Genomic DNA, 12146 nt, shown 5'->3' on the forward strand with positions numbered 1-12146 from the left:
ATGTACTTTGAAGCTTCATTAACTTTGAAATAATTGAAGTTATCAATAAATGTACCATTAAAAAAAGAAGAAGAAAATCCTGATCTCTTTCTGTTTTTTATTTGGATGAGTGAAACATAAAAATTGGAACTGACTTTGTGGCTAGTACATAGTCGATATCATAATGTTATGTGACTGTTGTGAGAGACAAACAAATTCCTTACCTAAATTCATCATTCACTTCATCCATAAGTTTGAAGACATTTGAACTAAACCAGTTTCTAATCCAAGAGAAGTATTCCAACCAAAGATCAGATAAAGTGACAGCATTTGAAAGTATTTATTCATGAAGATAGGAATCTTCAAACAGGTTGTGAAAGATTTTTTTTATAAATTGGCCTTATTAAAAAATGCTCGTAAATGTATTTTTATTACATATTTAATGATTCACTTTCCAACCTTAAAAAAAGAAATAACTTTAAATGCATTATGATAAAGAAGACCCACATTATGCTGGTTGAATTATTTAAAATTTATCATCTCCTGGCTCAAGACACGTGCTTTCATCAAACATGTTTCAAATCTCAGCACTTGCACTGTGTCACTTTTGATATTTGTCTAAAATCATGAAATATTAGGTTTTTATGTAAATAAAAACGTATACACTTCCCTGTTAGTTACAGGTGCAATGGGCAGTCTATTACGACAATTTCCCATTTTCATGATCCTCATTTTTCGATGTTTAATTCCTACTTGAAAAGCCAAAATATCTAATTTTTCTCATAAAAAAGCAGTCCAACCAATCAGCCATCATGTTTGTCAAGCCACTTTAAAACAACTTCTTAGAACTATGCATATCAAGACACAAAGTATTGTTTCGTGTGGCCTAAACAATCTACAGGAGACACTGTGTGTGTGTTAATAGGAGTGATAGTTTAGTGATGTTCCACTTTCTGCAGCTTGAACTGTAGTAATCCAAGCTATTACATATTTTCAGTATACAGGACCCTTACTTCACATACCAATTTCAAAGCAATTCATTAAGAAATACACGAGATATAAAATCTCTAATTTTGAATAAATTTCTTCCCCTGTTTTTATTTTTTTTCACTGGAAGTATGGAAAATTTATTTGATAGAAAAACCTACCTAAGTTTTATGGATTCTTTTCAAACTTGTTACATAGATATATCTTTACAACCTACAATTAGGTATAAAATTTCATCTTAAATATAAGCCACATATGCAAAGTTATTCAACAAAAACTGCTCAGTTCTTCTCAAAATTTTTGTGCATGCCTACACAAAAGTCACATGAGCTGTCAGTCTAAAATTTTTACTACAGATTCACCTAAGAGTAAAGGTGGGCCATTTTTAGTTTTTTGTCATTCGAATTGAAGACGGATGATTTAGAGCAGCTAAATTACAGGGTGAAAGCACGTGCAGATACTTAAGTGTTGGTTAGGCCAAGCAAACTCCATAGTTTCTAGCTCAAGTTTTGAAAGAACTGTATGGATGGATGGTTATTATTCATTATTCGTTGCCAACTTTCAGCATAAAGTTTATGAAATTTTCCTAATTAAAGAGCATTTAGCATCATGTAGTATTAGCTTTAAGCAATTAGCATAAATAATGATGCCTGATACGGCTGTACTGAGTACATGTGGGTGATGACAAGAAACTGTTAATCTAGATTACGTGATATTACTATAAAGAAAGTTATTAACACTGTTTTAGATACGGCTGTACTGACTACATGTGGGTGATGACAAGAAACTGTTAATCTAGATTACGTGGTATTACTATAAAGAAAGTTATTAACACTGTTTTAGATTTAAGCCATTAATATAATATTTGTTTTTATCTTTTGTTTTTTTTAATTTGTTTATATTGGATGTACAGGTTCGAGCTGTGTATTTTTGTCTTTTTGTTGATGAATATTTACTATATTTGAGGTACAGATTTAACTCATCAGTATAACCTTTTGTCTGTTTTATTAGTACATTTTAAAATAATAAACTAAAAGTATTATTATGTATTATTGGCACCCCCCACCCCCTAGTGGCACAACTTTAAGTCTGAAGGCTGTTAACATTAAAGAAACATTTCGATATACTTGGTTGGTGCAGCACAGATAGCTCATTGTGTAGGTTTGTGCTTCACAACAAATAAACATGGTTAGCTGGCATTATCAGGTATATCAACTGTAAGGTATTTTATGAATTTGGTATTAAACACCATTGTTCAGAAATATGATATTACTAGTTGATCTTTTGTTAAGAAATTGTACATGCCTCTCAGGATCATAGGGTGAGATTACTTTAATTTTGATGTTTCTGTTGTATAGTATAAAGCTGGATAAAGGAACACCATTTTGTAGCATTGCTTGGAACCCTACTGGAAAAATGGAATTAGTTTTCTCTGACACTCAGGTATGCTGTAGAATTTGTTTACAATTTGTAAATTTAAAAAATCAGAAATATATGTAGAATAAAATAAATTGCAGTGTTTTTGTTTGTGTGATTGAACTCTTATTAGAGTTATTCATTTCTGTAAATTATTACTTCTCATTTTGTTTCACACACATACTTATTTCCCTACTTTTTTGTTCTTATTAAATTGGACATGCTTTTATTTTACAGGGACAACTAGGTTTGATAGGAAACATCGGAATAATAGAAAATGAATCGGTAAGGGTATCTTCAGTATGTAGTTTAGTACAATTAGAAAAACATGTAGAAACTGTTGTGAAACTGGAGCCATCAAGTGATTTTGATTATATTATTGTGACAAATTTGTTATTATATATTTATTTTAATATGAACGTTGTTTAGATTAAGTTTGTACTTAAAAACATGCGTAGCTTATAGTGTTAGATGTGTATTGCGTGTAACGAATTTGTTATTTATTTTAATGTTAATGTTTGTTTGGATTGAGTTTATATTTAAAAACGTGTCTAGCTTACAGTGTTGGATACGTATTGCAAAACTCCCACCAATTCTCCAAAGTAGTAGAATATTCGTGAACGTAAGAATCGACAATATATCCACTTCCGTAACCGGTTAAATATAGCTCAGTATTGTTGTCTGAACTTTTGAGAACACCTTTCCCAGGGCTATAAAAACAGTCAACACGACACGCCAAGGGGAGAGCCTATTAGTTGTCTGCTATAAACAGTGTGCTAAAAACTTCGAAAGCTATTTATAACACTCATATATTGAAAAAATTAAGACATTTGAACAGGAACAATTATAAATTTTGGACATCAGTGGATTCTCATCAGACATTAGTAGTTTTATGAAAACATTATCTTATTTCAACGGACCAACAATTCGATGTGGTGACCAATGAGACAAAGTTAGCTAGCTTCCCGGCAATCATACGTACATTGACTTGAAGTTACCTTGCTAGATATCAAGGGAATTCCAGTCTAGAAGGAAGATTTCTATAGTGTTTCTAAGTTAGTGAAATTTTTGTTGATAGTAACTGTTCGTAATAATTGTTGTAAATTGTACTGTTGTGTATATATATTAAAACATATTTGTGTTAAAAACGAAAATGGTGTGTATCAATCCTGTTGGCAGATATCATAAATTAAGTAAAATATCGGCATATGTTTAGATACTAAATCCAGAGTACGATTTAACTATTAAGTCTGAATTATTTACCTCGGCTTCGGACTATTTCAAATTCTCAATACGTAACAATTATATATTTATTTATTGTGTTAACATGGCCTAGTAGTTAGCATTCCTGCAAGTCTGAGTATCCGTGGAAATCATCTCCTTGCTGCAAAATCATGCTTCATTCTTTGGGCTTGAGGGTTAATTATAAGAGTGACAGTCAAATTCCATTAATGTATTAGTGTAGCCCAAGAGTTGGCAATGAGTGCTGCTAACAAGCTGCCTTCCCTCTAGTCTATGTTCTAAATTAGGTAAAGCTAGTGCAGGTAGCCCTTGTATAGACTTGCATGAAAAGATAAATAGTATTAGTTGAAACATGATGAGAAGCTATATTAATAGAAGCAACTCAAAATTGAAGGCTTCTCTACTGATTATTGTTAAACATTTTAGTGCTAGTTATCTTTGGGATTATATTTTTACTCTTCCCAAAGGTGAGTGTGTAAGTGAACGACCAGATGATCCATTTTTATCCATAGGTTATGTTATATACAGAATGATTCATAATTCAAGCACAACTGTTAGAGCAATATAAAAACTGTAGGGTACATGAAGGTTGAAATGTACAAAAAAAATGTTTATAGCACTTTGTAATACACCGTTTGGCCACCACAGGATTGTTCGAGAATAAAGAATTTGTATGCATTCAGAACCAACAACTGATGGACACATGTTAAGGATGTCGTGGAATACGTATGTTGAACGCACCAAATTAGATAGGTGGAATTACTGGAAACTAAAAGCATACCAGTTGACCCTCTAGTCACCAAAAGGTGCATCACAGAGGATCTGTGCCATAGACAATTTTTCTTTTCATATCATTCTTCACAAACCCACCAGTTGTTGCTAAGCTTCAGCATTTCACCAAACTTAAATCACCCTATATATCTTGGAGTGAGATGTTAAATGGGTTTCGTTTAAATTGTTTTCTGAAAAGGTGGTGTTTGAAAATTTAAGCATTTATTATAGCTTTACTGAATCATTTCATATAAAATGTGTTGCAAACATTATTTATAATTTATCACATTAAATGCTAATGAAAATGGAGTAGAAAGTTACAAGATAATGATTACTCTTTATACCATTCTCTACAAAGAATATTGGGGCATAATAATGAAGTATGTTTTATATTATGAAATTCACTGTCTTTCAGAGATTATTAATAAAATTTTACAAGTGTTATTAAATGTGTAGCTTTCTTACATTAATAGATATATAGTATTTTAGACTATTATAACAAGTATCAATAACATCAACTTTCTCAACACAGGCTTGGTCAATTTGACTGATCATGTGACCTCTTTGTACTTATTCAAAGTCTTTATAGATTTGATACTACTAACTTTTAATAGTATGTATATCTTTCCGAAATTTTGCAGTCTTTCAATAAACATTATAAGTCTTTCACATACAAAAAATCTTATTTTTTAATAAGTATTTTTAATAAACTAAAAAATATTTGCCCTTGAATATATCGATAATTCGTTTTGAATAGTCTGTGAGCAAAGTGATTTTCATGCTAGATTAAAAATACTTTTCTTCATTTCAAAAATCTCAAATTTTATTTATGTAATCTCTAAAACCTCCTGAATACATTTCAAATGTCTGTTTTCAGTAAAAATTTATATTTTATCTACTATTTTCTCTACCCTAACTCTATATGTGGTTAGTCAGTTTGACTGACCGTGTAATCACCAAAAAAATTGAAATAAATCTAAACTACCATTTTTCTTTCTAGAACTTTTAACAGTACACATCTATATATAATTAATTTTTTTTTTTTATTGCTCTTTTGATTGCCCTTTGAACAGTGTCTAACTACTATTCGCACCATTATAAGTTGTAAATCACTTGAGAAACATGCAGCTCACATTACACTATTGAATTTCCCTACCCACGAGCTACTCTGAGCTGCTCCCTTGCATGCTGATATATTTTTAGTATATTATTATTTATTTTATGTAATCTAACCTTAAATAACCTAAAGAGATCCCTGTTTTTACATTTTAGTTACTTTTATGATAATAAACAAAGAATAAACATCAGAAACAAGAAATAAAGTGCTTAACTGAGTATTCTTTTGTTTTTCTGTCAATTGTTGATGACAGTTAACCCTAGTTTTTAACACTAATGGTAGATGTGCATTAAATAATTTTTATTTGATTAAATAATGCACCAAAGAGCATAGAATAATAATATGCAAAAATCAGACAATTTCCTCTAACAATTACAATTTTTCTGGCTTTCTTACTATGCGACAATAGCCATTACAAATTCATCCAAGCTAGTCGTTACTTTTCCTGTGGGAACAAAGCCTGTACTACTAGTGAAATTGATGATTATCTGTTCAGAAAACATTATACAATACATCATTTGATAGGTGAAAACTTTGACTTCCTATTGCTTGTAGGTAATATATAGTTAAATGTAAGAGAACTATTAACAAATCCTGAAAGAGAGGATGTGACAGGTGGGTGTGGCAAGAGGGGTCTGATTTTCTATTTCTTTTCTAACTCTGTAATCAAACAAAATTGAAGGCTGTAAAAATTATGCTTTGTCTCAGTGATGACGATTTTATAGCAAGTAATTTACATTAAATTTCGTACTTATTGGAGGAGTGGTGGATAAAATAGAGAAGATACATAGAGAAAATGTCACATTTCTCACACTAGGGGAAGTTCAAGAATTTTTTACATATTGCCTTATAGAATTAAGAACTTAAAGCTTATATATACTATTAAAATATGGATTATTAGCTGAGCTTTTATGCTATATTAATTGGTATAACATAAACAAAAAGTAGTTTAATAAAATTTTGAATGTAAGACAAATCTTGTATCATGTGCAATAAAGGATACCCATGGTGATAAGGTCTTCAATTGTTAGTAAATAATTTTTTTTTTCTTCTTTAATAGAAAGCAAATAGCTAACCCCAGTTCATTTCTGACAGCCTTCTTCAGTAAGTTTTGATTAATGGTTTTTAGTCTTCAAAGGTTACATTGTTACATATACAAAATTTGTATATATAATCATATTTGTAGGAAAAACTTATTTTTTGCAGATATCTGCTGATTCCAAAACAGTGGGTAATAAAGTGTTATCAAGTTTATCTTCAGATAGTGATGATGAGGACAGATCAGACAGTGTGAAATTATCTAATGATGTAAATGATGATGAAATTCCTGTTGTTCAGTACCACTCAAAAAAACTGAAGGCTGTTGATGATGATGATAATGATGAAAATGGTAAGTTAAATAATTCAACTGTAATATTAATACAAAGCATTACAAAACATAGTCAGGCTGAATCATGATATTAATATTAAACAAATCATAGCTGTGCTATAAAAAGATATAATATAAAGCACAACAAAACATAGCCAATAGGAACATGATATTAATAAAAAGCATTACACAACATGGCTAGGATTGAACATGATTTCATGAACAATGATAGTAGTTCATAATAAGGATCACAAGGAATTGTGCAAAACCCTAATAGAACGTTTGTGCAAATAGCACTCTGAACAGTAAAGATTCAGTTCAAACAACATTTTAAAACCTTAACTACTGACTGATAAGACTGTATACTTATGAAAATGCATGAAAAAAGAATGTATGTTAGACTTACCAGGAAAAGAAAATCCATTCAAAATGGCTATTTGTAATTCTTATTATTATTCTCTTGCCAGCCTACAACAAAAACTGTTTGGTATGTTGCACTTAAACCTTTTGTAGGATACTAAATAAGGTACTGTGAAGGTCATATGGGTATTGAAAATTCGATCTGTTTCTTTTATATTTTACATAAGCTAAAAAATATATCATAATTCTAGTGTAAACTATGTTATTATTACCCCTTAAAGCCAGCTTTCTTACAAATATCTGGTATTCCTTTAAAAAACTTAATTAATTATTACTAGCCAATAATAGATGAACATTAGATGATTATAACATGTAGATACTCATTGCTTTGTACACTATACAATCGATGTTGTTAGTGAGCCCTATACTATGTATGGAGTGAAGAAGTAGAAAAAAAAAGTATACACATAATATTAAATTTTATTGCATACATTTGTAAATTAATCATGTTAACAGACATGAAGGTTTATTCAAAGCATTGTTTTAGATGTATGTTTTATTTGAAAAGACTGATTTTCTAGTGGTAAAACTTTATATGCACTTAGTGAGGATTGTGTCTTAGTCTAGGCATGTATTTGTCCATTGATGTGCATTATATATAAATAATTTGGTTACACAGAAACTACAAATTCTCACTATATTCTCAAACAAATCTCCATGACAATCTCCAGCTGCAGCTTAACATTTTACATTTTGAAAACAAATGTGATCAAATATTCAATAAATACAGTAAATAATCAGGAACCATATCAGCTATCTACTAGCTATGTTTATTATCATTACAACGTATAAAGTTAGCTATCATATCAAGTAATTCTTTACTCATAGTTGAGCATAAAAAAGGCAACAATATTTAATAAAAAACTGGAAATTTAAAAACCTGCAAATAGGAATCATAAAAAAGTAAGGAAATAAGGCTGGAAATACTGTAGACATTATTTACTCAAACTACAAGTCCCTATTTTGACTCTACCAAATGTAATTCTAGGTAACAGCATGGAGCCAGAATAGGGGTTTGTAGTTGGAATAAATAATGCCTACAGTATCTCCAGCCTTATTTGTTTGTATTTCAAAACATAGCCAAGCTGGAATGTGATATTAATAATAAGCATTACAAAACATTGCTGGGCTGGAATGTGATATCAATACAATCAGTTACAGAGCATAGCCATGCTGGAATGTGATATTAATAATAAGCATTACAAAACATTGCTAGGCTGGAATGTGATATCAATACAATCAGTTACAGAGCATAGCCATATGCTGGAATGTGATATTAATAATAAGCATTAAAAAACTGCTGGGCTGGAATGTGATGTTAATACAATCAGTTACAGAGCATAGCCATATGCTGGAATGTGATATTACTAGAAAGCATTACAAAACATAACCACGCTAGAACATGATATTAATACAGAGTTTTAAAAAAAAACATAGCTGGATTGGAACTTGGTATAGTATAAAGCATTAAAAAAACATAATTGGGCAGAAATGTGATATTAATACTAAGAATAACAAAGCATGGCCAGACTGTGACATAATATTAATATAAAACGTATTAAAATGAAGTCAGAATAGTTTTCTAAAAATCTCAAATTATGAACAGTTCATAAGAGCTTTACAGTTCTAAAATATGTATATCAAATTTTATAAGAAAAAAGAAAAATTTGAAAAACAAATTTTCAATCAAGCTAAATAATAGACTGTTTTGTGTTTTAGAAGTTAAAATTTTACATTTATCAATTTCTTTTCTTGGCAGTGCTTATTTGTCTGATTACATTAAGTAGACCCACTGAGAGTCCCTCTTTTACTTGTATAATTTTTTATCTGTTAAAGTTGTAGATATAGGTGCTATTAAGGCAACTTATGATCCAGTAATATTTGGAGAAGATGATGAAGATAGCAAGGACACTGTTGAAGGCACAAAAACTAAGATTATTGAAAGGATAATTGAAAAGGGCCCACCACCTCCACTGAAACAGGAAGCCTTTCAACCAGGCTCCACTCCTGTTCACTTGCAACATAGGTTTATGGTATGTACCAACAGGTACTTATTGAAAAACAATTACATAGAGATCATATACATACAAATCTATTTGAATGTTTCAGTTAATAATGGTTCTGCTTCTTCATTTTGGAGTAAATACAGGGCACAAAATTAACTTTTTAATGCCACCTGGGCAAAGTCACCAAAATGTTTGGTGTGAGAAGAGATTTTTGGTGCTGAAAATAAAGTTCATAGTAACAAAAAATAAAAATATAAGTGTCTAGTTAATGCCAGTTTGTTTTTCTCTCTTCAAATACAGGGGTGTTCACATTATCAATGCATACTTCATGTCTGGGACAAATACTGCAACCAAGATGAAACATAGAGCTTAGTAGGCTAACTTTGATGCAGATAGATTTGGATTTAAGTAGTCGCTAGTGTAAATATCAAAATTGAGTTCAAATATGGATGCATGATTAATTTTAGATCTAAACTAAAAATCTAGTGATTGGATAGTGTAAAGTTATAGAAGTAGTCAATAATTGAACCAAAATTTGTTTTAATCAAGTCTGTAGTTCATACAGTCGTGAAGTTCTTCCTCATGGTTTATCTAAAGTGGTAAATAAAAACAATACAGCTGTGTCAGTCAGTGTAATTCTGCCATTAGAGATAATGGTTATAAGATACTGTTTTTCTTAGTACAGTGGAGTGGCTTTCTAAAAGATCTGATGTTAAACTTGAATAAGAGGTTATTTTGATGATTATTCCCAGTAACTTAAAATGAGTTCAACATATTTCATAACTGCCACACTGACAGTTTACTGAAATGTAAGTTTAGGAGATGGTTGGCAAGAGAATGTTTCTGTCAGCTCTACTGTAAAATGTTGGTTCCTGACCACATCCTTTGGTGCACATTGTGAGTATGTGCACAACTATTCTGCAACACTTTCAGAAGGTAAGTTTTAATCAGAAATGGGTAAAAGAATTTGTATACCTTACTCTGTTATTAATTCTGTTTTGTGTGATATATATCAACGTGTCTCTTCTAGCTATGGAACTCTGTGGGAATAGTTCGCTGCTATAACACTGAAGAAGAGAATGCTATTGATGTCGAGTTTCACGACACAGCAGTACATCATCCCATACATGTTACAAATGTAATGAATCACAAAATGGCAGCGTTATCTAATGATGCACTTATGTTGGCATGTGGTAGAGAGGAAAATGTGGCAAGGTGAGATATTTTAGCTGTTGTTTGAGAGATTGTGTAGGCAGAGTATTCATGGTGAAACTTTGTAGAATGGATGGTAACTACCTGTTTTAGAGACACAAGTGTAGAGGACGATGTTTCGAAAGTCTTCTGCCTGAAGTTGCCGTCCATTCTAGTAAGTTTCATCATTTTAGCAGTTATTATTGCTTAGAAAGATAAATGTTTTGAAAAATGCTTCCCTTGACATGTGACAAGGTAAAATATTTTACAACTGCTTTTATTACTTAGTGTAGAGAAAATTTAGAAAGGTAATTGTTTTAAATAACACTTCCCTTGGCATGAGGTAGAAATGAAGATATGTCAATGCAAGGTTTTTTTTAAAGATTATTTTTTTACTGTATGTGTTCATTATCAGTTATTGTGGACATGTGTATGTACTAATAACTTGGCTATTTGAATGGTTAAGGAATTCATGTGTTTACCTCTGCTTTAGATAAAAGCTTCTTTTAATAGTGTCAAAAACACTTTTCTGTTTTTTGTTGTTGTTATTATTATTAATGCTAAAATGAAAATTAAAGTTACTGTAAAAAAAAATAATAATAAAGTGTAATGCCTACATTATGTATATTTTTTAGTATATGTTCCTGACAGAGCACCAACACCAGTTTAGGAAGTTTGTTGTTTAAAAAGGATACTTGGAGTGGTAACAACTTCAATGATTATTATAAAGAAACATCAGTTTATGTAAGACTTTGATTTATAAATATTTCATCTCTGTGGTTTCAGTAAACTGGTTTGTATGCACTTTGGAACATGGGATTCCAGTAAGGATTGGACAGTAGAAATGCCAGAAGAGGAGGAGGTTGTGGTGAGAAGTTAAGGGTATACTGTTTTTCATAGTTATAGGAGTATTTTTAAGAGTGGCAATTTTGTTTCATCTTACAGTTTATTTACCAATCCCTTTGAATTGTTATAACAACAAATATATTCATTGTAGCTCAGTAACATATACTTAATTCAGATTTAAACATATGCTGTATCTATTTTAGAGTATGTATTTAAGTGTTTATGAATACTTCAGATGTGTGTATATTTACACATATGAATAGTTCAGGTATATTTAAGGTTGTATTTAACTCTTTCAATACCGGATCAATCAATGTGACGACCTCATAACCATTTTGTGCTTGTTATAGTTTTCATGCTATAACTTTCAAATTAGTAAGCAAATGTTAACGAAATTTGGCAGATCATCAGTAAACATTTCAATACTTTCATACACAAAATATCTAATTTTTTAATAAGTCGTAAGGTGTTTAGAGCAATGTTTCTTTCATGTCCTTTTTTTTTTTTTCTTTCACATCTTGCCTATCTATCATGCAAAGTAATTTTCATTTTAAGATTAAAAATACCTTTATGGATCAGAAAATTTTAAAATTTCACATGCGAAATCCTTATAATGTCCGATAGTTAACAAATGTTTCTTAAGAGAAAACTTTATATTTTATCTGTTATTTTCAGCAATTGATCTCTGTATGGGTTTGATAGATTTGAATGATCTCGCAACCACCACACAAAATTGGGGAATAAACATAAATTATGCCTCTTTCATTCTAGAATGAACACAAATTATAACACGAAAACATGA

At 30.6% G+C, this 12146-nt stretch overlaps 1 protein-coding gene across 3 annotated transcripts in view; it reads left to right on the forward strand.

The window, feature by feature from the left end:
• Positions 1 to 12146, forward strand: part of LOC106463529 (WD repeat and HMG-box DNA-binding protein 1-like) — a 57005-nt gene that overhangs the window by 23449 nt on the left and 21410 nt on the right. For all 3 annotated transcript variants that reach the window (XM_022391053.1, XM_013923573.2, XM_022391052.1), the window contains exons 10-15: positions 2325 to 2409; positions 2620 to 2667; positions 6719 to 6902; positions 9138 to 9334; positions 10338 to 10522; positions 11285 to 11366. In XM_022391053.1, coding sequence (XP_022246761.1) covers positions 2325 to 2409; positions 2620 to 2667; positions 6719 to 6902; positions 9138 to 9334; positions 10338 to 10522; positions 11285 to 11366 — 781 coding nt within the window. The remainder of the gene's footprint in view (positions 1 to 2324; positions 2410 to 2619; positions 2668 to 6718; positions 6903 to 9137; positions 9335 to 10337; positions 10523 to 11284; positions 11367 to 12146) is intronic.

Source organism: Limulus polyphemus, unplaced genomic scaffold, assembly GCF_000517525.1.
Source record: "Limulus polyphemus unplaced genomic scaffold, Limulus_polyphemus-2.1.2 Scaffold1431, whole genome shotgun sequence".
NCBI classification, from domain to species: domain Eukaryota; kingdom Metazoa; phylum Arthropoda; class Merostomata; order Xiphosura; family Limulidae; genus Limulus; species Limulus polyphemus.